General features: G+C 37.0%; 1 protein-coding gene across 1 annotated transcript in view; it reads right to left on the bottom strand.

Moving 5' to 3' along the window:
• rasgrf2a (Ras protein-specific guanine nucleotide-releasing factor 2a) overlaps positions 1-26,032 on the bottom strand; it is a 36,164-nt gene that overhangs the window by 753 nt on the left and 9,379 nt on the right. The window contains exons 3-27 of the mRNA XM_081354955.1: positions 25,488-25,635; positions 24,888-24,977; positions 24,527-24,780; positions 22,970-23,049; positions 21,567-21,760; positions 21,310-21,419; positions 20,429-20,547; positions 19,217-19,377; positions 17,586-17,652; positions 17,294-17,430; positions 16,003-16,085; positions 14,861-15,109; positions 13,163-13,255; positions 12,120-12,502; positions 10,484-10,603; positions 7,616-7,705; positions 7,434-7,540; positions 4,524-4,636; positions 3,360-3,420; positions 3,182-3,285; positions 2,988-3,072; positions 1,264-1,461; positions 1,077-1,156; positions 880-997; positions 720-788 (exon numbers count right to left, since the gene is read on the bottom strand). Of these exons, the coding sequence (XP_081211081.1) occupies positions 720-788; positions 880-997; positions 1,077-1,156; positions 1,264-1,461; positions 2,988-3,072; positions 3,182-3,285; positions 3,360-3,420; positions 4,524-4,636; positions 7,434-7,540; positions 7,616-7,705; positions 10,484-10,603; positions 12,120-12,502; positions 13,163-13,255; positions 14,861-15,109; positions 16,003-16,085; positions 17,294-17,430; positions 17,586-17,652; positions 19,217-19,377; positions 20,429-20,547; positions 21,310-21,419; positions 21,567-21,760; positions 22,970-23,049; positions 24,527-24,780; positions 24,888-24,977; positions 25,488-25,635 (3,313 nt within the window). The remainder of the gene's footprint in view (positions 1-719; positions 789-879; positions 998-1,076; positions 1,157-1,263; positions 1,462-2,987; positions 3,073-3,181; positions 3,286-3,359; positions 3,421-4,523; positions 4,637-7,433; positions 7,541-7,615; positions 7,706-10,483; positions 10,604-12,119; positions 12,503-13,162; positions 13,256-14,860; positions 15,110-16,002; positions 16,086-17,293; positions 17,431-17,585; positions 17,653-19,216; positions 19,378-20,428; positions 20,548-21,309; positions 21,420-21,566; positions 21,761-22,969; positions 23,050-24,526; positions 24,781-24,887; positions 24,978-25,487; positions 25,636-26,032) is intronic.

Genomic DNA, 26,032 nt, shown 5'->3' with positions numbered 1-26,032 from the left:
CTTTTGTTCAGCAAGCCTTTTAGTATAATTGTATAAAAAATAACAGCTTGTGAGTTTTTGCTGTGAAATCTTTAGTGATATTTATTAAGTAAACATACGAATAACAATATTTTTAGCAATATTTAAAGATTAATATTTACTGGACTTAAGTAACTTAGGTTTACTTGATTCTACATGCATCTTTATTTTTAGAAAAATCATGATAAAATGTGAGTATCAAACATGATCATCAGGCTTTTGAGGAAGGTTTACGTATTTGTTCATCTCTCTCAATCATCATTGTATTGCATTGCATTATAAAAAAAAGTGCTTTTGATCTTAAAACTAAGCATTTAAATACCATATTACTAAGATGTATTATTGCCAGATATAGAGAGACGACTGATATTAATATTAACTGATGTTAATTGCATTTTATGTAAGTAGTCTATACTGTTATAAAGAATTTTACCTCACTTTCTGGCCATAAAATATCAGCATCTGCACTTTCCCCCTCCATATTTTCACTATATCATACTATATAAGCCTGATGCATAAAATATGAATCAAAACATGCATGCAAACTTTTTTTGTCTAAGGGTTCAATAAACAGTTCAATTTCAGAAAAAATGTTGATTTCTTTCATAAGTCAGGCAGTACAGGGTTAAAAGTGTGCATTGACCTAAAGCAGTTCTGTATCTACAGCTTCCATGAGGTCTCTCTACACGTCATGACCGTACCTTGGTTTGCAGGTCTATCCTGTATGGCGCCTGCTGAAACTGTCGGATCTCTCGTATTATGTGTGAGATCTGTGAAGGACAACAAAAGCACAGCTCTTTACTGATGACTGATGACTACAAAATGTGAACTGTTGTCTTTCAAAATCCTGACAGAATTTACCATCCTCATTTTAGAGAAGTTGACTAGCCCCTCCTCGGTGAAGTTGGGCGTTCCTTCCTCGATAAACGCCAGATCCGTCAGGTACATGCCCAGATAGGGCACACACGGAGGGTTACAGCTGTGGATTAAATACCACACCATACATTTGACAGAGTATGTGTTTATATTCAGTGTAAAACTAACATACACAAACTCACTTTTTCAGAGTTTCCCTCAGGTTCTTAAACCTCCCTTCAGATGAAACTATCTTCTGCAGCCTGTCCATAAGAGCTTTGGTCTGACAATAAACAAAATCCATGCATGGTTAAAATGGACAAAAAACCCACTAATACTGTGTTTGTTTAATGCTATGGAATCTCTGAGGCTTTCTCAATCTCAACCCACCTGTTTGCAGACCTTGACCCATGTTTTCTTTAACCTGTAGATGGCGCTGCGGTTCAGAGCGGACGTGATCTCCAAGACGCCGTTGTAGTTGTTGAGACAGCGGCATATATCAGCCACAGCCAGCCACTTCTCAATAGAGTTGGCTCTGGAGCTCACGTCGCATTGAGCCATGATCTGAGACGCCACCAGATTACTCATCTATAGAAAAAAATGATCATTCAGTTATATTGACTTGCTCTGACACGCATCACATGAAGAAAAATGGCATCATCCTTGTGCATCCTAAAGGACTTTTAGTCTTTTTCAGTTTTTTTTTTTTTTTTTTATCATTATGCCTTTGTTAATGCCAACATTTGGCAAAAGTGTGTATTTTTATTGGAATTTGGCTATTTTACCTTCATTTCCTTTACTATATCTATTTTACACTAGGCAGACAAAATAGTTATAATACACTTAGGACATTAAAGGCAGTCTTTGTTAATAGGTTTTCGTTCTGTTGGCGAGGTTTCAAAATTAAACATGTTACACTTTTTTTTTTTTTTTTTTAAAAGCTGGTGCCATTTTCTCAGGCTTGGCCTATAAAGCAAATACTAGCTTTCTCCTGTTTTCTGCTTCTGTGTATTATAAAGCCAATTGGATAAATTATGCAGCTATAATTGTGTGGGTGTGTGGATGTATAATTCTTTGTGTGTGTGTGTGTGTGTGCGTGTAATATTTGGTACTGAAAAATCTTACTGAAAGCTCATTTTTTTTAGATATCAACCTCAAATTTGGAACTTTTTTAGATTTATGGCTTTGATTTTCTTGCATTTTTTGAGTTCAACATGTTTTATAAAATATATGTTTTATATAAAATAATGTTCATAAATAATTTTCCTAAACTAAAACCTCTATTACTTTTTTCTTTTTTTTTAATTCAACTATAACCTGTCAAGTCTTCAAAATGAGACCAAATCTGGCAGTTTTTTGACACTAGTTTTTGTTCTCTAAGGACCTCAGATAAACTTTTTAAATTGACGCACAAGTGTTAAATGCATGCAATTGCCTTTAATGTTGTCTTTTTTAGTCTTAAAAATGTGTATATCTTTGTATATAGGATTTCCCAAATGGGGGTTTGTGAGTTGATGAAAAGCTAATAATTAATTATACTGAATGTAAAATTAAAATAAATAAACGGGGCTACACGATAATCGCAGTTTATCACTTAGTGTGATTCTCAAATCAAAGGCAGCAATTTAATTAACTGTATAATTGGATACAGTTGTGCTAAAAAATAAAAAATACTATTTAATAATTCACCCTAAAACATGCAGCAGACTTCATTATTATAACTACCAAATATTTTTTATTTTACAGTACAACTGTAATTTACAACGGTAATATATTTATCTTTATTTTTATAGTTAAAACATACATATAATAATTATTATCATTATTAATTATTATTATCGACATCTGTGAGCATGCAAATGTGCCATTAAATTATTGAAAAATCTTAAAATATCTGGTGCTTCAAGTTAATATTTGAGGTTTGGCTGATAAAAAAGTTTGGGAACCCGTGATGTACATATTATCTTTACCATCTTTTATTCAAAAAGCTTCTGCTTAAATGACTAAAAATAGCTTTGTAGACAAATCTGCGCAAACACATTCTGTCATTATTATTTTCAAATCTGAGGATGTGTCTGATCTTTTGATGTTTATGGATTATAATTTTTGCCCACATCATTGAAGTGCTGACTAGTCTTCATAATGTACGGAGTCCGTTCACTTTTGTCCGTTTTCATCCAGCCTTGACCAAGAAACTCCCTAGAAACACATCAAACATCTTTATCAAACACTACTATAGAGTAAATCACCAACAATTTATGAATCAAACACTCTAGAGTATTAATTGATGCTCTGATGGAATCCTCACTCGTATGGAATGTTCCGGAACACTATATGGTCCAGTAGAGTTATCTGTTCCGCCAGTTCCATCGCCGACAGCGACTCAAAGCATTCGGCCCTCGGACACTCGGACTAGAAAACACACGCAAAATTACACATGCATGAAAGAAATACATCTACACACACTTCAGTGCAGTGACACTAACCATTTGGACAATATCCTCAATCTTCAACTGTGAATCATCTTGCTCTTCTTGAGAAAGTGCACTGGGGAAAGAGTAAAGAATTATTTATAATCCTTTCATTATTTATGCTTGCTCCCCATAAAACACATATTTTATCATTTAAATCCACTTCACAAAATCCCATAGCATTTCTCCTAAGTCTTGTCTTCCACAAACACTACCATTCAATATACTTTAGACTTTTAGATTATTATTATCAATGTTGAAAACAGTTGTGTACATTTTTATTTCATGATGCTATGATGAATAGAAAGTTGAAAAGAACAGCATTTATCTGAAATCTAAAGCTTTTGTAACATTAAACACTACCGTTCAAAAGTTTGGGGTCAGTAAGAATTTTAATTTTATTTTTGGGGGAAAGAAATTAAATAAATCAATACTTTTATTCATCAAGGATGAGTTAAACTGATCAAAAGTTACAGTAAAGACATTTATAATGTTAGAAAATATTCTATTTTAAATAAATGCTGTTCTTTTGAACTTTCTATTCATCAAAGAATTTTGGAAAAAAAATTGTATACAACAGTTTTCAACATTGATAATAATAATGAATGTTTCTTGAGCATCAAATCATCATATTATAGTGATTTCTGAAGGATCATGTGACACTGAAGACTGGAGTAATGATGCTGAAAATTCAGCTTTGATCACAGGAATAAATTACAGTTTAAAATATATTAAAATAGAAAGCTTATTTTCTATAGAAAATAGAAAAAACTTAAAATAGAAAATATTATTGTCATAATATTTCACAATATTACTGTTTTTTTTTTATAGTTTTTTTATCAAATAAATGCAGCCTTGGTGAGCAGAAGAGACTTCTTTTAAAAACATTAAAAATCTTACTGACCCCAAACTTTTGAACGGTAGTTTATATTCACATAGAAAACAATTATTTTTTTTTATTGTAATAATCTATTTGAAAATATTTTTTATTTTACTATAAACAAATGCAGTCTTGGTGAGCAGAATCTTCTTTCAAAAATCTTACCAACTTTTAAACACTAGAGTTCACGCTTCAACTAACATAACCCAGTGGTTGATTCAATATTTCTGGTGAATTATCCCACCCATCTGTCAAACTCTCTCTCTCAGATTTGTAAGGGTTCCTCAATGAAGCCTCACCTCAGTATGTTCGCTGCAGCCTTCCTCTCCTGTGGCAGAAGATCTGGATCTCGCAGAACCTCCTCCAGCAGAGCGACCACAGCCGTCGTCAGATCTGCGCTCATCTCAAAGTCCTGCAAACACAGACAAACGCATGGAGTTGCAACGACCAGGCTTGTGTGATGTAGTGGCGTTCTGGCTAGTGCTTAGTGCTTCATGAGTCTTGAGAGTCTTTTCAAAGTCAGGTTGCTCCAGGATGTTCCTGTACTTTATGGCCATAAAACCTGAACACAGTGTGTAAATGCGAACCAACCCAACCGTTACTGATGCATTGGGTTTTACAAATTTAACACAAAACTAGTGTTTGTGTGCATGCTCATGATCCTTCAGAAATCAATGATGATTGTAACGGTCACCAGCTTGAGTGCCCATGAGAGCCACCAGAGGGCACTCCACACCAGACTATTGTCACTCTCACAAACTACATTTCCCAGAACTCACTGCCCGGACTCATCATCACTGATTGCATTCACCTGTATCTCATTACCCTGTTAGTCTCAGCCTATTTATACCATGTTCACTCATTCATTCCCTGCGAAGTCTTGTTTTAGTGTCACACTGCAATTCCGAGCATTCTCCCGGTTTTCTTGTCTCTTGGTTTTGGATTTCTTGCCCTGTTCCCTGGATTACTCTTTTGCCTCTGGTCCCTGCCTATTTTGTTTGTTTGTTTGTTTGTTTGTTTGTCCGGACTGCCTTCCTGTTTTTTGACCTATTGCCTGTACTTTGGATTACACCTTTGGATTGCCCATAATAAAGCTGCATTTGGATTCTCCACCTTCGTGTCTTGGAGCAGTTTGTGACAATGATTTGCTGCTCAAGAAACATTTCTGATTATTATCAGTGTTAAAAACAGTTGTGCTGCTTAATTTTTTTGTAGAAACCATGATAAAAAAAAAATCAGGATTCTTTGATGAATCGAACAGCATTTATTTGAAATAGAATCTTTATGAAGTCAGAATTGCAAGATATAAACTTGTAATTGTTAGAAAACATCTGAATTGTGAGGTCACTTTTCCTCTGAACTGCACTTTATAACTATATATAGAGTTTATATCACGCAATTATGAGAAGAACGGGATGTACGGGATTTAAACTCATAATTGTGAGAAAAAAGTCAGAATTTCGAGATATGAACTCACAACTCACAAATAAAAAATCTAAATTGTGAGACAAATTATCTTTTAAATTTGTTTAATTCCGTGGCGGAGCATTCCATAATATTTTGCATCTTTGTTGAATAAAAGTATTAATATCTTTCAAAAAAAAAAAAAAAAAAAAAAACCTTACTGACCCCAAACTATTTAACAGTAGTGTATTTAAATACAGAAAAAAAAATTAAGTTTTCAATTTTCAAGTGAATTTGAGTAAATATCCAAGACAGTATTATTTGAATAGTGCTTTTCTCAATATGTAATATTTCAAAGCAGCTTGAAAAAGAATCACCTCTTAGTTTGTAAAGTACGTGATTGAGTTTATCGGCGTTACATTAGATATCAGCATCAGTCACTATTCATATATCACTAGATAAGCATCTTCTCAATAACTGCCTGCTTACTCAAACATCTGTGAGCCTGAAGAATGGACATACTACAGTAAATAAACACCAGCTTCCTTCAAATGCCGGATGGAATAGATAAGACTGGACGCATGTTCCTGACATGTTCACAGCGCGGGGCCCTCGGGGGTCCGCTGACATTTCAGCGCAGTCACTCCTGCACACGACGAAGGACTGAAGAGCGGAGCAGGTCTGAGACCTGTAGAGTCACATGCTCAACGCTGATCATAGAAATCATATAATCATGCACAGGTACAATAGCAATCTACTGGTTTGAGTTTAATGACATTTTGTTTACTTTAAAAAAAGAGGGTTTGTGACTTGATGAAAAGTTAATAATTAATTATATTGAATTTAAAATTAAAATAAATAAACGGGGCTCCATGATATTTGAAATATAATTATCAAATCAAACTGTATAGTCTGATGCGCTGCAAGTTTCAGAGTGAAGCACGCAGTGCTTTTCATTATAATTAAATATAAATAAATAAAAATTCTTTCTCTGAAAAATACCAGTTCAGAGACATGAAAGTGCTCTTTTAATTCTTTTAAATAAATAATATAAGATTGCATAAATTATTATTGAACTGACTAAAGTATTTAAAGGGTGAAGGTCACATACATTTTAACATTAGACGTAAATTTGATGTTACATCTGCTTGTTTTATATAGAATTGTTCTATACTGTGTTTAATGCAATGACATTAGAACTGTAATTAAATTACAGGAAAGTTGGAAAGGGAGTAATCCCTTACTTTATTTTTTCAAGGGTAAAGTAATTAAATTACAGTAATTAATTGCTTAGTAATGCATTACACCCAACATGTGATTGTGTCTTTAAATTACTGAAATATTACCATAAAATCTCAGAGGTTGGTTCATGTAAATATTTTACGTCTAAAGTTAAACCCATTGCTTTATTACAATAAACAATTTGAATTGCACTTTATTTTACAGTACGTGTACTTACAGTGTTCTTGTCTAAGAAAATACTGGGTAATATAAGGTAACTGCATGGGTTAAGGTTAGGTTCAGGGTTAGTATAACCCAGTTATTATAATTACTGTAATAAGTACATAGTATGTACATGTGGAACAGGACTGTAAAATCAAGTGCTTCCACAATTTTGCTACTATGTTGGGTAATTTGTAATACAAAACAATTGTCTTAATGTACTGTGATTAATCAACAGAGGAGAGTATCTGCTGTAGATCTCTACCCTGTTCACCTGTAGCGTCCTCCTAGTCGTGTCTCTATTATGAATGATAAATGGCTCATGGAACTGAAACTGGCAGGCTGGAAATGATCACACAAACCTGCGAGTGTTTGGAAACCCAGTGGCGCAGAACGTTGAGCACTCTGTTGGTGGCGGCCCGGCGGATGAGGAACTCTTTATCGTACGCTTTCTCTGGGTTGGTGAATCCTGAATGAGAGACGGCAGGAGAAGTGTGTGAGCGTGAGGAGAGAGAACTGGGAGATCAGCTTCAGCGAGTCTAACCCTGTGGGCTGCTGTGTCCAGCGGCGGCGGTGGCGATGGCGAAGGCGGACGCGGGGGACACGGCACAGCGGGAGATCTCGGGACACTGACCTATGAGGACACAACGGGAGACAACACTGTTAAACAGGAAAACTCCAGTCTTTTTTCCCAATCCATGCAGATCATTTGTGAACCTGGACCACAAAAACAGTCACATGTGTCAATTTTCTGAAATTGAGATTTATACATCATCTGAAAGCTGAATAAATAGCTTTTCATTGATGTATGGTTTGTTATGATAGGACAATATTTGGTCGAGATACAACTATTTGAAAATCTGGAATCAGAGGGGGCAAAAAAATCAAAACATTGAGAAAAATCTCCTTTAAAGTTGGAGATTGTGCTGCATTCACTCACAAAAATAAATGTTTTATATATTTACGGTAGGAAATTTACAAAATATCTTCATGGAACATGATCTTTACTTAATATCCTAATGATTTTGGCATAAAAGAAAAATCGATAATTTTGACCCATATAATGTACACTCACCTAAAGGATTATTAGGAACACCTGTTCAATTTCTCATTAATGCAATTATCTAATCAACCAATCACATGGCAGTTGCTTCAATGCATTTAGGGGTGTGGTCCTGGTCAAGACAATCTCCTGAACTCCAAACTGAATGTCAGAATGGGAAAGAAAGGTGATTTAAGCAATTTTGAGCGTGGCATGGTTGTTGGTGCCAGACGGGCCGGTCTGAGTATTTCACAATCTGCTCAGTTACTGGGATTTTCACGCACAACCATTTCTAGGTTTTACAAAGAATGGTGTGAAAAGGGAAAAACATCCAGTATGCGGCAGTCCTGTGGGTGAAAATGCCTTGTTGATGCTAGAGGTCAGAGGAGAATGGGCCGACTGATTCAAGCTGATAGAAGAGCAACTTTGACTGAAATAACCACTCGTTACAACCGAGGTATGCAGCAAAGCATTTGTGAAGCCACAACACGCACAACCTTGCGGCGGATGGGCTACAACAGCAGAAGACCCCACCGGGTACCACTCATCTCCACTACAAATAGGAAAAAGAGGATTGGACAGTTGAAGACTGGAAAAATGTTGCCTGGTCAGATGAGTCTCGATTTCTGTTGAGACATTCAGATGGTAGAGTCAGAATTTGGCGTAAACAGAATGAGAACATGGATCCATCATGCCTTGTTACCACTGTGCAGGCTGCTGGTGGTGGTGTAATGGTGTGGGGGATGTTTTCTTGGCACACTTTAGGCCAATTGGGCATCGTTTAAATGCCACGGCCTACCTGAGCATTGTTTCTGACCAGGTCCATCCCTTTATGACCACCATGTACCCATCCTCTGATGGCTACTTCCAGCAGGATAATGCACCATGTCATAAAGCTCGAATCATTTCAAATTGGTTTCTTGAACATGACAATGAGTTCACTGTACTAAAATGGCCCCCACAGCCACCAGATCTCAACCCAATAGAGCATCTTTGGGATGTGGTGGAACGGGAGCTTCGTGCCCTGGATGTGCATCCCACAAATCTCCATCAACTGCAAGATGCTATCCTATCAATATGGGCCAATATTTCTAAAGAATACTTTCAGCACCCTGTTGAATCAATGCCACGTAGAATTAAGGCAGTTCTGAAGGCGAAAGGGGGTCAAACACAGTATTAGTATGGTGTTCCTAATAATCCTTTAGGTGAGTGTATTGTTGGCTATTGCAACAAATACACCCGTGCGACTCGTGACTGGTGACGTGATCCAGGGTCACATTTATTGAAATTAAAGCCCTTAAAACTCATCGTTGATCACCAAAAACGCAAAAAAAAATTCTTCATGCCTTAAAATATCTTGCATGTAACTACACCCTTGCCTTATTTAGTATACACGGTTCTATGAATATGCTAATGAGCCCCGCCTCCACTCACTCAGGCCAGCTCACAGATTCACTCGGTCAACTTACTGAGGTAAACGCTGCACAATGGTATCGCTCTTTACAATGTCGGACACATAACGCTAATTAATATGATTAGCATTTGACTATGTTATCAAACAACTAATAATGTGTTGCTAATGTTACATAAACCATGTTCCCGTTCTCATCTCAGAGTCAGACAGCTGCCTTCTAACGATCATCAGAAACGCTTTGAACAACATGGAGAAAGGCATAGAGTTCATCATAACATCGTAATATACATCATACACGGCTATATTGCTAAATCTACCCGATTTTTCATATCGACATAAACATATACCGGATAACCTGGCATCTCTCGAGCCTCCCCTGCTAGTTCACTGTTAATGATATGCTAAAGCCCGCCGGCACGTTGATCTGATTGGTTACAAGGTAGTTTGTGACGTCAGAAACACCAGCGATTTCAAAGCGTGTTTTTGAGACTGTCTTTGGTTCACTGCAGTTTTAAGGAGAAAATACTCAGCAATGCTGTCGACTTATGAATTTACACATGGTTTGTCTTAAAGCAGATTAAAAACACCACATAGACATTTAAACAACACTAAACGCTTGGTTTTCACCACAGGGGGACTTTAAGATGATGTGCAGTCTGGGACACTTTTTAAACCGTATTGAAGAAGTTCACATGTATGCTGGACACTGGTTAAAATAAACCAATTAAATAAAAACCAATTAAATAAATTAAAATATATATTTTGTGTCACAAGAAAAACATATATTCAGCCAATTGTGTCCAAAAGTTTGACTGGTAGAGTAGATTTTTAAAGGTAAAGTATAAAAAAACAATGCTAAATTTGCACTAAAACTAGATGTTGTGTTTGTTGAAAGAAACACTGAGTAACATGTGAAGTCCAGGGGAAGAGTGTGGAGTCTGTGTGTTTGAGAATACCTGCAGGTTGTCTGTAGCGAAGGTGTCGAGGTGTGGATGGCGAGCGGCACGGCGATATGTCTCCAGGATCACTGGGCGTCTCCGGGATGAACTTGTCCAACGACACTGACTCTAGTACAGCTGCAGGAACATCACACAACACCAGTCGTGGAATTATTATCATTCATAAACAAAGAAAATAGAGCATTTACAATTCTATCTATCTGTCCGTCCGTCCATCCATCCATTCATCCATCCATCCATCCACTATCTATCTACTATCCATCCATCCATCCATCCATCCATCCATCCATCCATCCATCCATCCATCCATCCATCTATCTACTATCCATCCATCCATCCATCCATCCATCCATCCATCCATCCATCCACTATCCATCCATCCATCCATCCATCCATCCATCCATCCATCCATCCATCCATCCATCTATCTATCTATCTATCTATCTATCTATCTATCCATCCATCCATCCATCCATCCATCCATCTACTATCCATCCATCCATCCATCCATCCATCCATCCATCCATCCATCCATCCATCCATCCATCCATCCATCCATCCATCCATCCATCCATCCATCCATCCATCCATCCATCCATCCATCTATCTATCTATCTATCTATCTATCTATCTATCTATCTATCCATCCATCCATCCATCCATCCATCCATCCATCCATCCATCCATCCATCTACTATCCATCCATCCATCCATCCATCCATCCATCCATCCATCCATCCATCCATCCATCCATCCATCCATCCATCCATCCATCCATCCATCTATCTATCTATCTATCTATCCATCCATCCATCCATCCATCCATCCATCTACTATCCATCCATCCATCCATCCATCCATCCATCCATCCATCCATCCATCCATCCATCCATCCATCCATCCATCCATCCATCCATCCATCCATCCATCCATCCATCCATCTATCTATCTATCTATCTATCTATCTATCTATCTATCTATCCATCCATCCATCCATCCATCCATCCATCCATCCATCCATCCATCTACTATCCATCCATCCATCCATCCATCCATCCATCTATCTATCTATCCATCCATCCATCCATCCATCCATCCATCCATCCATCCATCCATCCATCCATCCATCCATCCATCCATCCATCCATCCATCCATCCATCCATCCATCCATCCATCCATCTGTAACGGAGGCCAGCTAGTAGTTGCTGTGCGAGTAAACCTCACTCCTCTGATCTCAATAGGCGCTCTAGCGACAGACGCTAGAGGCTGCAGTCTTTAGCCTCCTTGTTAAAGCGCCTGACTCTCATGCCGGAGACCCGGGTTCGAGACCCGCATGGAGCGGGGTGTGAAGGACCCGGGTGAGAGGGGTTACACATCCATTCATCCATCCATCTATCATCCATCCATCCATCCATCTATCTATCTAAAATTTAGATGAACAGCTCAAACAAGCAGTTTGACAAAAGAAAAAATGCTCTCAAGAGTCCATGTTTAATCAGTTCTATGTTTAATATCCTTCTAAGCATAGAGTAAACACGTTATCATGTCGCACTGGCTTTCAGACGAGCTGTTCTCCATTCAATATGGAGAGAATTTGAGGCTGAACGACAGAGGACCCACAACAGCGCTCACCTCGTCGAATGCTCCGCCGCAGCTTCCCACAGAACGCATCTAAGCGAGGCATCTCCTCCTCCGGGGTGGAGGGACTGAGCTCGGGGGACCCGGGGCCCCGGCTGAGGTCCAGCGGGGCTTTAGTGCAGGTGTGGGGAGGAGAGGACAGGACGGGGGTGAACGTAGACGTCGGGCTGCTTGCCGTCGACAGGTCCAAGGCGCCGCTCTTACAGCTCACAGGAGAACTGAGGGACAGCTTTCGGGAGTGGATGGGGGAAGAGGTGCGGGAGGGGATGGAGACGGGCGGAGGAGAGGAGAACTTGCGACAGAGACGAGGGGATTTGTTGTTTAGGTGCTCTCCGCTCCAGGGGCCTTGGTTGGTGGCGAAGAAGAGCTCGAGGGACCTAAACCATCAGCGTAAGATGGAAACAAGTGAATAAATACATCTCACAACAAGAACATGCCTTACAGAAATACCAGTTTATGTTTAAAAGCACACATTAATATTAAAATAAGACCCTGCTTCACAACGGAGGTCATTTACATAGAAGTCTTAAAGGTACAGTAGCAAAAATAACCTGTTTATTAGATCTATCTATCTATCTATCTATCTATCTATCTATCTATCTATCTATCTATCTATCTATCTATCTATCTATCTATCTATCTATCTATCTATCTATCTATCTATCTATCTATCTATCTATCTATCTATCTATCTATCTATCTATCTATCTATATATCTATATATCTATCTATCTATGTCTATCTATGTCTATCTATGTCTGTCTAACAATAAGATATTCCTTTATAGAAATACCAGTTTTTGTTTTAAACAAGACATTAACCTTAAAATAAGAATTTACATATAGAAGCCTTAAGGGTACAGTAGCAAAAACAACCTGTTTAACTATAAGGGTCAGAAAGAGAGTGGAAAATGATCATGAAAAACTAAATTACAACAAGAAACCTTGACTGATATAATAAAATGGACACAAGAGAAAATAAAGTCCACAAACATGTAAAACAAAAAGAGACAGAGGGAGAGACGAGGGATGAGTTACTTGGACTGGTCCAGCGCAAGGCTCGTGATCTTCAGGCTGTAGTCTGGACAGATGGAGGAGATGGACAAACGGTCGGAGGAATGATACTGAACCCTGTGAGTGACAGTGAGGCAGGAACAGGAGGATTGTGGGAAGCAGAGTATCGAGGGAAAAGAGTGAGTTCTGTGGTCTGAAGACACAGATGGATCCAAACCTTAACATCCTGTGTGCATCTTTCAGTGTACGGTAAAAGTTCTGACGTTTAAGTGTACTGTACTGATCAATTACAATCAGGGTTTGAAATTAACTCTTGCCATCCTGCCAAATGCGGGTAAAAATGAACTTTGGCGGGTAATGCTGTCAAATCACTAGCCAATTTGCCGTGTTATTACGTTTACTCACTTTGCTGGGGAAGTTTGTGTAAGACAAATCTGCGCAGATTTAGCGCAAATACTCAACTCGTGAGTCGTGACAGGTTGTGAGTCATAGTGATATATTAAAATACAGCGTATTGTGCAGAATCTGCGCATTTCTGGCTTACTTGAACAAACATGTCACTAAACAACAAATAATGGCGCGCTTGTTCACTTGCATTGTAGCCATAGGCATAGCGAAGATTAAAAAGCATTTGGTTAACAGAAAAGATATTGTTATTTTCCTAAATCCTACATGTTCGTTGAACTGTATTGATATGTCCACCTAAAACATGAGGAGATTACTGGTTGACATGATTTTGTTTAAGAAATGAATATATATATATGAACTGAATGGCTGGTAACTTAAATATTTAGCAGCCAAATTGGCCGGTGAGTGAAAAAGTTAATTTTAAACCCTGATTACAATCATTATCAATTATCAACACAGGTTTGTGTGCTTTGAAATGAGGAACTTTCATCAGTGACGTCACTTTACAATAGAAAACACATTACAAAAACTGAGCAGGGCCAGTTATCCACAGCATTTATTTGCATTTTACATTATAATGTTTATATTTTTTTATTTCCTTGAGTTTGCATGTTTGAAAAGGTGAATTTGGCATATCATTGAATAATGTTTTTTTTTTTTTCTAAATCAAACTGGTATTTGCATCCAATTGAAAACTGATTAATCAAAGAAATAATTAAAAGATGAATTATTCATCAAAATAATTCTTAGTCGCACTCCTAATATTCCAATAATTAATAACCGTTCAAAAGTTTTTGATCAGTACGTTTTTGGAAGAAGAATCTTATCACCACGGCTGCATTCATTTGTTAATAATATATAGTGCTTTAATGAAATATTATTTTTTTAAATGACTATTTCTATTTTTATTTATTTATTTGTATCTTAAATGATGATAAAAAACCTTCTGTCATGGTCAAAGCTCCATTTTCAACAGCCATTACTCCAGTTTGAAATAGAAATGATAATTATTTTATCAGTATGATTATTATTATTAGAAAACATTATAAATAACTATCATTTCAATGAATCCATGCTGAACAAAAGGATAATTTTCTATAAAAAAAAAAAAAATGAACGGCTTTTGAACGGTACTGTACACACTCAAAATGAACTTTAAATGAAGGATATCACAATCATCACAATGATGATTGGCATTCAGACAATGATGAAGAACATGTTTTGAATGTGAGAAAAACATACCGAAATGAATGGTTTTTGCATTGGAGAACACATTTAAATGGAGAAAAACTGCTGAGTGACAGGAACTCTGACCTGACCGGTATAGAGGTGAAGGGTTTCTTGTAGATGTCGGCCAGTTTGTCCATCACCACAGCAGCAGTGGTGAAGATGCGGTAGGTGTGGAGGAAGGTGTTGAGGAAGTCGATGGACAGAAAGCGCAGGTCGGTCAGTCTTTCCAGGAGTCTGTCCACGCTGGCGTAACGGATCTGAGGCACCTTGCAGGAGTTCAGCGTCTTACTGAAGCAGATGTCCACGTCGTCCTTGTGCAGGCGGGCATCAGACCTGCGCATCACAGATACGGATGAGCACGTTTATTTTAAAGTGACGCGAGAACAAACTAATTGAGTTGAATCAATTATTTACAGTGAATTCACCTGGACTGATTAAGTGTTGTTATTTTTAACTTAAACTGACAATCTTGGATGATCTTGCCCTCTAGAAATACTAGTTTATGTTTAAAAGCACACATTAACCTTAAAATAAAACCCTGCTTCATTTACATATAGAAGTCTTAAAGGTACAGTAGCATAAAAACTGTTTATTACTACCATCTATCTATCTATATATCTATCTATCTATCTATCTATCTATCTATCTGTCTGTCTGTCTGTCTGTCTGTCCGTCCGTCCGTCCATCCATCTATCTACCTATCATCTGTGTATATCTATCTATCTATCTATCTATCTATCTATCTATCTATCTATCTATCTATCTATCTATCTATCTATCTATCTATCTATCTATCTATCTATCTATCTATCTATCTATCTATCTATCTATCTATCTATCTATCTATCTATCTATCATTTTAGGTAATACAAATTATGCTGAAATAAAACAAAATATAAATATTAGATGAAAAACTTAACTTTCAACAAGAAATTGAAATTCGAAATGTTGCCTTAGCAACTAACAGAAATAAAATAAGTTGAAGTACTAAAATTACAACAACAACAAAACGATATAAAAATAAATGAAAGCTAAATGGATATATTTGGGGAAAAAAAAAAAACTAATAAACATGACAAAAGTTGAAATAAAATTGGAAAATATAAAAAAATAAAAGCTAATTCAAAAGATGAATAAATGCAATAATAGTATATAAATAATACTGCTAAATGAATACATGTAAAATATAAATGTACTAAAATAACACTGGACTGATTGTGTTTTACTTGATCATGTGAGGCACGGTGACTTTGGAGTTGTCCTCAAACACGCTGGTCATCAAGCCATTGCAGCGAATGTTGTCAATGCACTGTGTAGAAATCATAAAAATGGAGACAAATACAATAGAAAGGAATGACTTCACTCTCATGCACTAGCAACCGTAAAATAAACAAACTACGAGAGCAGAAAACAATCTTTATCAGTTATCAGCTGTCTGATTAGGCCAATATTCAAAGCGGATCATATTCGGGCTTATATTTCCTATTCAAACTCTTTTTAATTAAACAACAGTTCATCTGAAGCATGTAAAATTGTAGACAAATAAATAGATCTAATATTAACCCAAATTTGTATACTGGTTCATCTCTAGGGCAAACTGTATAACAGACAGCTCTTGCTAAATATACTATGCAAAAACTGTAAAGTCAGTGAAACTATTTGTGTCAATGCAAATATAATGGAAAATTCTCACCCGTGTTGCTTTCTAGCTAGAAAACAACACCCTGCTGTGTGTAAACTGGGTTTGACTGAATCTCTGTGTGATTTCTCCACTTCAATTAATACAAATTATTGTCCACCCTCATGTCGTTCCAAACCCATACGACTTTCGTTCATCTTCGGATCTTTTTGATGAAATCTGAGAGATTTCTGTCCCTCTATTGACAAATATACCACTTTAAAGGCCCAGAAAGGATTTTTCTCATGAATGAATTATATTTTCCCCCACATCACTTCATATAATTGAGGTTAAACCACTGAAGTCACATGGATTACTTTAATGATGTCTTTACTACCTTTCTGGACCTTGAAAGTGGTAGTTGCGTAGGCTGTCAATGGAGGGACAGAAATCTCTCAGATTTCATCAAAAAGATCTTTATTTGTGTTCTGAAGATCAATGAAGGTCTTGGTTTGGAACGACATGAGGGTGAGTAATTAATGACATCAATTTAAATTTTTGGGGTCAACTAACACTTTAATCAAAATATCATAAACTAAACCTTATGTGAAAATGACAGACTTCTCTCTGGTGATGTATGCAGGAATTCTCCAATCATTTAGTGCGTTTAAACTCCGCCCCTGCAAGCTTGCTTTCATCTGCCACGCCCACATCTCAACATCCAATCAGCGACTGATGCGCAGAGCCATGCAACCCCACCCTACATTTATCTTTTTTTTTTTTTTAAACATTACGAGGTTGAAGAATAATAACACGCGGATGCACGGATGAATTATTCACAATAAGATCTATAGCATTCATTTCATACGGACTTCCAGCATGTAGCGTGTAGATTGTACCTGGCTCATGTCACTGGTCCAGGCTGCTTTCTCCTGCCGAGACGGCGCGAGCAGAACCACAGAAAACGACGGGCCATCAGGAGGTTCAACCACTATTTTAAACTCCAGACGGTTGAATCCCTGACCAGCTGCATTATCTGAGGAGATACCCAATCAAAATGAACTCTAGTTACTCCCTTAATACATGTGCACATTGCTATAAGGTTTATCTTGGATATTTTGCTTGCTCCGGGTTGTTGGTATAGCTATGATTTATATTAAGATTGACTGTTGGGTCTGACGTCACACTTACAGTCTTCATCACTGGCGTCCAGCTCCTCGATAAGCGTACACTCTATCAGAGACAACGTGCCTCCTTGCTGTGGTTTTGAGGAAAGGTACTCAGTTATTTTATGCTTTTGCATGAAACAGTTACAGCCAGGGCTTGACATTAACACCCGGGTGGTATTTCAGTAGTGGTGTGTTACTCCTACTAGCCATTTTGGCAGGTTGAATTCTATATATAATTTATACAGTTTTCAATTGTAGTCTTTTAAGGCATCTAAAATCTCTCTGTCAGCGAGTGAGACACAAACCCGCCTCTCTTCACTCACTCGTTTCATTTCCTCCGGATGAATATTGTTGCTGTTACAGGGCTTGAATTTCAGCGTGGGATTGCACGTATTGTGCATAATTTTACTCATTCCTGCAGATTTTGTCCTCACACCCAAAGTGCGTTCACATAAAGCCGCCTCTCAGTGCTAAATTCATTTCTTTTTCACGGCTTATTGCGCTATTGTCGAGGTTATTAGTAAACATTGTAAGATGGCTATGGATGAACACCAGTTGTTTGAAACGGCTTTGGCCGCTACAATGAACGAGTTAGACTTGGCTTTTTATCTAAAAGAGGAACAGAAGACGCCGCTCGAATCCTTCCTTTGCAAGAAGGGCGTTTTTGCTGTTTTGCCGACCGGATACAGCAAGAGTCTAATCTACCAGTTAGCTCCGCTGGTAACTAAGCGTATGGGGTTTATTGTGATTGGTCGAAGTGTTATCCAATTGCGTGCAGTGAGATTTTCAAATGCATGCTTAGTGCCGCCCCTCGAGCTGGCCGAGTTTCATTAGTCGACGCCAGACCATTAATCTTTCAGATTTAGGTCTGGATTTCCAGGCTACTCAAACAGTCAAATACACACAAAATAATGTCAAAATGCAGGTCTTGGCGAGTATTCATGTGAACACAGTCACTTATTTTTTAAGTGAACATAAACAGTTGAGAAAGAAAACGTATGTGTCACAGTATAATAGATCCGTGCGTCAGGTCTTAAAGGGATACTCCACTTTAAAACAGAAAGGAAGATATTTCGAAGAATGTCAATAACCAGACAGTTTCTGGTCTCATTGACTTCCATAGTAGGAAAAAATATATACCATGGAAGTCAATGAGACCAGAAACTGTCTAGTTACTGACATTCTTCGAAATATCTTCCTTTCTGTTCAGCAGAAGAAAGAAATTCATAAAGGATTGAAACAACATGAGGGTGAGTATATGATGACAGAATTTTCATTTTAAAGTGGAGTATCCCTTTAAAGTGACAGCAGCCTAATATACCCGCTGCTAAATATCTATATGGCAGTTTTTCCCCATGGTATCGATGTCAAAATTGTGGCCAGTAAAAATGCTGAGTGGCTGGAAACTTTGTAAAACCACTAGCCACAGTGGCTGGTGAGCAAGAAAGTTAATGTCAAGCCCTGGTTACAGTAATAGTTCACCCTGAATTTATCTTTTCAATGAAGGTGGACAGACTTACAATGTAAATAAGAAAATATTTGGGATAGGAACAACACAAGGGTGATTAAATGATGAGAATATTTTAGGGTGAACTTCCTTTAAGATATTCACTTTGAGTCTTTAAATAGCTGAGGGGTTCAGAGTCGACTCACTTTGAGCAGGTGCAGTTTGCCGCCAGATGTACGTGTGCAGATGAGGAAGTGTTTGGTGAACAGAAAACACTGGCGTTCAGCTTCTTTCCTGAGCGTCAGCGAGCCCAGACGCACCTTACTCAGTTTACCCTTCTCCACAGAGGGCAGCTGAATCAGAGAGCCTACAGGAAACACACACACACACACACACACATCAGCTCTTTTACCGAGAGGAAGGAGAACATTAAAGACAGCGTTTCAGGGAGAGAGGGCAGCGCTGTCTCATCGAGAAAAGCTTCTCTACGAGACATGATGCACTAAAATGGCAGATTAGGTCTCATTAGAGCACATTCACACCTTCCTGTCAGTGGGGAGCAGCGCTGAATGAGATCAGTGTTTGGGTGGAGCTGAAACAAGCATACACTGATATTCAGACAAAACTAGTGACTGACTCCAGTTAAGCTGTTCAACTTTTCATTTAAATAAAGAAAAATATATTCATTTAAAATAAATAAATAATACACATGTATTATATATATATATATATATATATATATATATATATATATATATATATATATATATATATATATTATAAATACATATTTTGTTATTGTGTATCATTTTAATAGTGTTCATTTAAAATTAATACATATTTATAAAAATATTTATTTTAAAACAATTAATATATATATATATATATAAAGAATATTATATTCTTAAATAAAGAATATTAATATAAAATAAATATTTTTTGTAAACATTTCTTTGTATTTTTAAATAAATAATACATATTTATTTTAAACAAATGTTTTATTTTTATTTAAAATAAATAAAACATATACATATATATACACACATATACATATATATACATATACATATACATATATACATGTATATGTATATATGTTTAAAATTTAAAAAGAGAAATAATTCATATTTTTAGGTACTAAAACTGAACATCTGACCCATAAAAAATACTTTCCTTTGTGTTACATGATAAATAGGTCAGTACTCAGTAATATTTATTCATTTAAATAATAAAACTATCAAATAAATAAATAAGCAGTTACTATGGCTCGGCTGGTAGAGCCCGGCATTAGCAATGAACAGCAGAACACACAGGAAGGAAATCACTCGTAGAGGATTGGGGGTGGAAATGAGTTATTTGAAAAGGATGTGTCCTGAAATCAAGACATCTCCGCTCACACCCATAATGAACCGCCTCACCCTGCCGAATAAACGTCTGACTGGTGTCCAGCAGAATATCACAGCCCTCCACGATCATTCGCTCAATCGCGAGGTTCTTACGGATGTTTTCTGTGTCACTCACTTCATCATGCATCATTCTGAGAAGAAACATGCAAACACATCTCAATATACATATTAAATAGATTTAAAATGTATATAATATATATTTATAAAGTTAGGTGTTTGGCAGAATGGTAGTCAATGTAAATGTAAATTGGACAATATTGAAGCAAGTCAAGTGTGGTCACATGAATGTTAAAAATAAACTTCAAAAGCCTTGTTTGCATTTAAAAGAATCACTTTTTCCATAGAGGAAACTGTTTGATAAGAGAGTTTCATGTTAGAATAACATAACAAATAGAATTTAGTAGATTATATATATATATATTAATTATTTTAAAATAAATATTTTTTTTATCATTTTATACATATATAAATTAGAAAAGAACAAAATATTAGAGAAAAATATATATATTTAAAAAATTATATTATTGTAAAATAATATAAAAAAATTAAAATATAAAAATATTTTTATAATACATGTTTATTTAATTTTGATTTGAACTGATACAAACAGAATTTTTTAGAACATTTAGAATCTTCACTCATAAAAATAAAGGTGCCAATTAGAACAAACAAGTTTTTACAGTTTGAAGCGATAGAAGAACGCCATAAAGAACTTTTAATTCTCTAGTTCTATAATCTGTTCTATAATCTGGTGCTTTAAAAAAACATTTAAAAGTCAATACACGTATCTGAAGATAATAAATAATAATAAAATGAATAGTAATGATATATAATAAACTTAATATTATACCCTTCTCTACAGGGCATGATTTCTATTTAAAGCTTTTACTCACTTGGACAGTTCTTCAAGTTTGGATTTGGCGAATTCCAGACTCTTGCGCTCGACATGTTCATGAGGCGTGTGTGCGAGAAGCTCGTGAAGGGTGATGATGTATCGTGGGATCTAATAATAAAGGTAATAATCAACAATTAAAATACAAAAACATTCATTTTTACACAATCAACCACGGTTAAAAGAAATGCGACATGCAATACTCTAGAATTACTACTGTTTATTAGCTGGCGCATTGCTGAGAGGTCAAAGGTTGACCTGAAACATGGGGTAGGTGAGGAAGGTCTCCAGCATTCGGCCCTCACAGGCTGCGTTTGCTTCATACTGCTTCAGGAGCTTGTCAAAGTCCCGGTTCTGTTTACAGTTCGCCAGAACCTGCAAACTGTACTGATGGTTTCGCACAAACTCCTGATAAATGTTCAGCATTGGCAGCAAGATGTCGAAGAGATCCGCTGAAACATGATATTTGGGTTTTTAGACATTTTCATTATACTGTGCAAAAGTCTTAGGCATGTTAATACCCCCCCCCCCACCACCACCACCACCACCAAAAAAAAAATAGTTTTAAGTCAATTATTAATATCTTTTGTATCTGTAGTGTGTCAGTAGGAAATATCAGTTTACATTTTCAAACATTGTTTTTGCCATTAATTGTAATAATCCAGTGAGATTTGTGTATGCACGAGGAGTCTGACAGCAGACGGTATGATCTGATCTCGCCATCATCGAGTCCGTCTGTGATTACATGAAGAAACAGAAAAAACTGAGACAGACTAAATCCAGAAGAACTGCGGGAACGTCTCCGAGACGCTTGAAGAAACCTTCCTTTAAAGCTCCCTGAAAAACTATGCACAAGTGTACCTGGACAAAAGCCGTTTTAAACGCAAAGGGTCGTTACACTATATATTGATTTGAATTAGTTAATAGAAGTTAATTGATAAATAAATTCAATTTATGATTTTATTTTTGAAAGCATTCTCACTTTACAGCATTTTAACACAAGTGCCAGTGCTTTTCACAGTACTGTAGCTTTAAAGGAAGGTTTCTTCAAGCGTCTCGGAGACGTTCCCGCAGTTCTTCTGGATTTAGTCTGTCTCAGTTTCTTCTGTTTCTTCATGTAATCACAGACGGACTCGATGATGGCGAGATCAGATCATACCGGCTGTTGTCAGACTCCTTGTGCATACACAAATCTCACTGGATTATTACAATTAATGGCAAAAAGAATGTTTGGAAATGTAAACTGGTATTTCCTACTGACACACTACAGCAAAAGATAGAAATAACTGGCTTAAAACCATTTTTTTGGTGGTGTTGGGGGGGGGGGTGTATTAACATGCCTAAGACTTTTGCACAGTTCTGTATATATATATATATTTATATATGTGAAATTTATCAGAGAAAACTGTGATATATAAGTGGTCATGACCACTGGAAGAAAGTCAAATAACACATTTATTTTAGTCTCTGCCAAACAAAATCTGACTGTAATTTATTTTATTTTATTTCGGTTATTCTTATTTTCTTTTAGATTCTATGTGTGGAGAGTCGAGAAGCACGTCACTGCACACCGTACTATGGCTGTGTCTGACAATTAAAAATCATTACAAATAATTCAATTTGAATTGGATAAAAAAAATATGCAGCTTGAACAAACTCACCTAAAACTAAGGTTGGCCAGTTGGCTATCCGAGCCTTCAAGCCTTGGTGGAATATCTCATGGAGAAACATTATCGTCTCGCTTAACAATAAAGAAACAACAAAGAAAAGAAATGCATGGAGCATCATTTTCAAAACAGATATTATACTTTCAAAACCATAACATTAATAAAAAAATTATGTGTTCAACAGTGTGCCAAAATTTAAAATAAAGAACTGTTGAATTGTTTTAAAGTGCCCATATTATGCTATTTTAAAGATTCCTCATTTTATTTTGGAGTTTTCTACAACAGGTTTACATGCATCCAAGGTTTACTCATAATGTACATTGCACATCACCTCATTTCTCAAAGAGTCTGAAAATGGTTTATTCAAAGATTCAGTCTCTATAAACCCTGCCGTTCTGCAAAACTCTGCTCTGATTGGTCAGATGACCCAGTCTGTTGTGATTGGTCTACTCTGCTCTGATTGGTCAGGTGACCCAATCTGTTGTGATTGGTCTACTCTGCTCTGATTGGTCAGATTGTCCAGTCTGCTGTGATTGGTCTACTCTGCTCTGATTGGTCAGATGCCCAGTCTGTTGTGATTGGTCTACTCTGCTCTGATTGGTCAGATGGCCCAGTCTGTTGTGATTGGTCTACTCTGCTCTGATTGGTCAGATGCCCAGTCTGTTGTGATTGGTCTACTCTGCTTTGATTGGTCAGATGGTCCAGTCTGCTGTGATTGGTCTACTCTGCTCTGATTGGTCAGATGGTCCAGTCTGCTGTGATTGGTCTACTCTGCTCTGATTGGTCAGATGGTCCAGTCTGCTGTGATTGGTCTACTCTGCTCTGATTGGTCAGATGACCCAATCTGTTGTGATTGGTCTACTCTGCTCTGATTGGTCAGATGGCCCAGTCTGTTGTGATTGGTCTACTCTGCTCTGATTGGTCAGATGCCCAGTCTGTTGTGATTGGTCTACTGTGCTCTGATTGGTCAGGTTAACCAAACTGTTGTGATTGGTCTACTCTGCTCTGATTGGTCAGGTTAACCAAACTGTTGTGATTGGTCTACTCTGCTCTGATTGGTCAGATGACCCAGTCTGTTGTGATTGGTCTACTCTGATTTTAATTTTACTCTGATGCTCTGATTTTTCATATCAATACCAGTGCAAGTCCTCATTTTGAAGTGTATGCAGAGTGGATTTGAAAAACACCGTCTTCTTGACAACACAGATCAAACTCAACACAGATCAAATCCAGTCTCAGCTACAAATACAGTATTTGAGGGCGGGGCAAAGTAGACGATGGTCACGGGCAGCCAATGAAAACCATAGGCTGGCTTTATGCAAATGTGTTACATTGTTACATAGGTTTGAGCCGGAAGTGAGACTGGAATTGCTGACGACTCATTTCAGCAATTCAGAATCAATTCTTTCTTTCAGGAGACAATCACTTTATTTGTCGCACACTTTGATCTTTAAAACTTTGTAGACCTTTTACATTCACAAACAGCTATAATTGCAACACACTGCATGAAATGAAAAGCATAACAGGAGCCCTTTAAGTGCATATATATACCTATTGAGGAAGACACTGCTGACATCGTCATGACTAATAGGGGGTTTTTTGGAACTGGCCGCCATCCTGAGCGGCCTCAGGAAACAGTTGACCAGGATGGAGAGCTGGAGCACGTACTCCGTCTCAGCTTCCACCATGTTAAAGACGATCTGGTTTCTCTTCCTCATGCTCTCAGCGTGAGGCGAGCAGATGTAGTCCTGCACGATAATCTTCCACTTCCTTCTGCACAGCCAACCACGCATGAAGCTTTGCACCTGCGAGAAAACACGCGAAGGAGACGCCCGAGTAACTGCACTCACCCTACACACAACCGCAAACATGACTGCGTAAATGAGATAGATATATGTAGACAATCATATACCTTCTTGATTTTCTTGATATCTGGATCTTCTTCCTCTTGATTGGACTGATAGGGCAACATTCGCTCTTTCGTTTTATTCAGAACAACAATCTATAACAGATAATTAGAATGATTAGAACATATTAGATTAACATATTATAACATATTAGAATGATTTCTGAAGGAAATCATACACTGTGACACTGAAGAGTTATAATGCTGAAAATTCAACTTTGCATCACAGGAATAAATTGCATTTTACAATATATTCAAATAGAAAAGAGTTATTTTAATATTTTTTCACAAAATTATTGTATTTTTAGTCAAATAAATGCAGCCTTGGTGCTGAGACTTCTTTAAAAATCATTAAAAAATATGATAACGCTTTATATAAAGCCTTTGACTACAATGCACTATAAAGATATTCATCATACAACAAAAAAGTTAAAATGCATTATATCACAGATTTCTTGTTACATCTGAAATTGGTAGTTTGTCATGTTTTATGCTTTCTAAAGGTGTAGTTACAATTATTCATGAGACCGTTTATTATTTATTGTTTACCATTTAGTGTAAACTCTGTTAAATGCACATAGATGGAGCTGATGACGAAGAACTGACCTCTGACTTCAGTCTCTCGATCTCTGTATCCTGGTCTTCCAGTTGTGTCCGCAGTTGATTTGCCGCCACTTTTTCCGTCTCCATGATCTGCACCAGATGGATGTATTTCTGCATGAGAACTTCCCGCTCTATGATCAGGTCTGAATAACTGCCAGCGACAGCAGAACAACAAAGCTGGTTAGAAACATTTTTAAAATAGAAAACCTGAGAGCTACATAAATTAATGAGCCACTTTAGCCTTTTAAAGGGGTGGTTGATTATGATTTGACTTTTCTAACTTTAGTTAGTGTGTAATGTTGCTGTTTGAGCATAAACAACATCTGCAAAGTTACAACGCTCAAAGTTCAAAGCAAAGGGAGATTTTAAATTGCTTTTAAAGAAATCGCTTTTTAACGACTACAACAAACGGCTGGTAGAGACTACACCACATTCCTCCCGGGTTAGTGACATCACCAACCCTTACATTTGCATAAACCCCGCCCCCTGAACACGATTTATAGATTATCAAGACAGAATATGCTAATCAATGACACATAAGCTACATA

The sequence above is a fragment of the Scardinius erythrophthalmus genome, assembly GCF_964197995.2.
Source record: "Scardinius erythrophthalmus genome assembly, chromosome: 23".
Lineage (NCBI taxonomy): Eukaryota > Metazoa > Chordata > Actinopteri > Cypriniformes > Leuciscidae > Scardinius > Scardinius erythrophthalmus.
The sequence above is the reverse complement of the archived record's forward strand: the minus strand, read 5'-3'. Positions and strand labels throughout refer to the sequence as shown.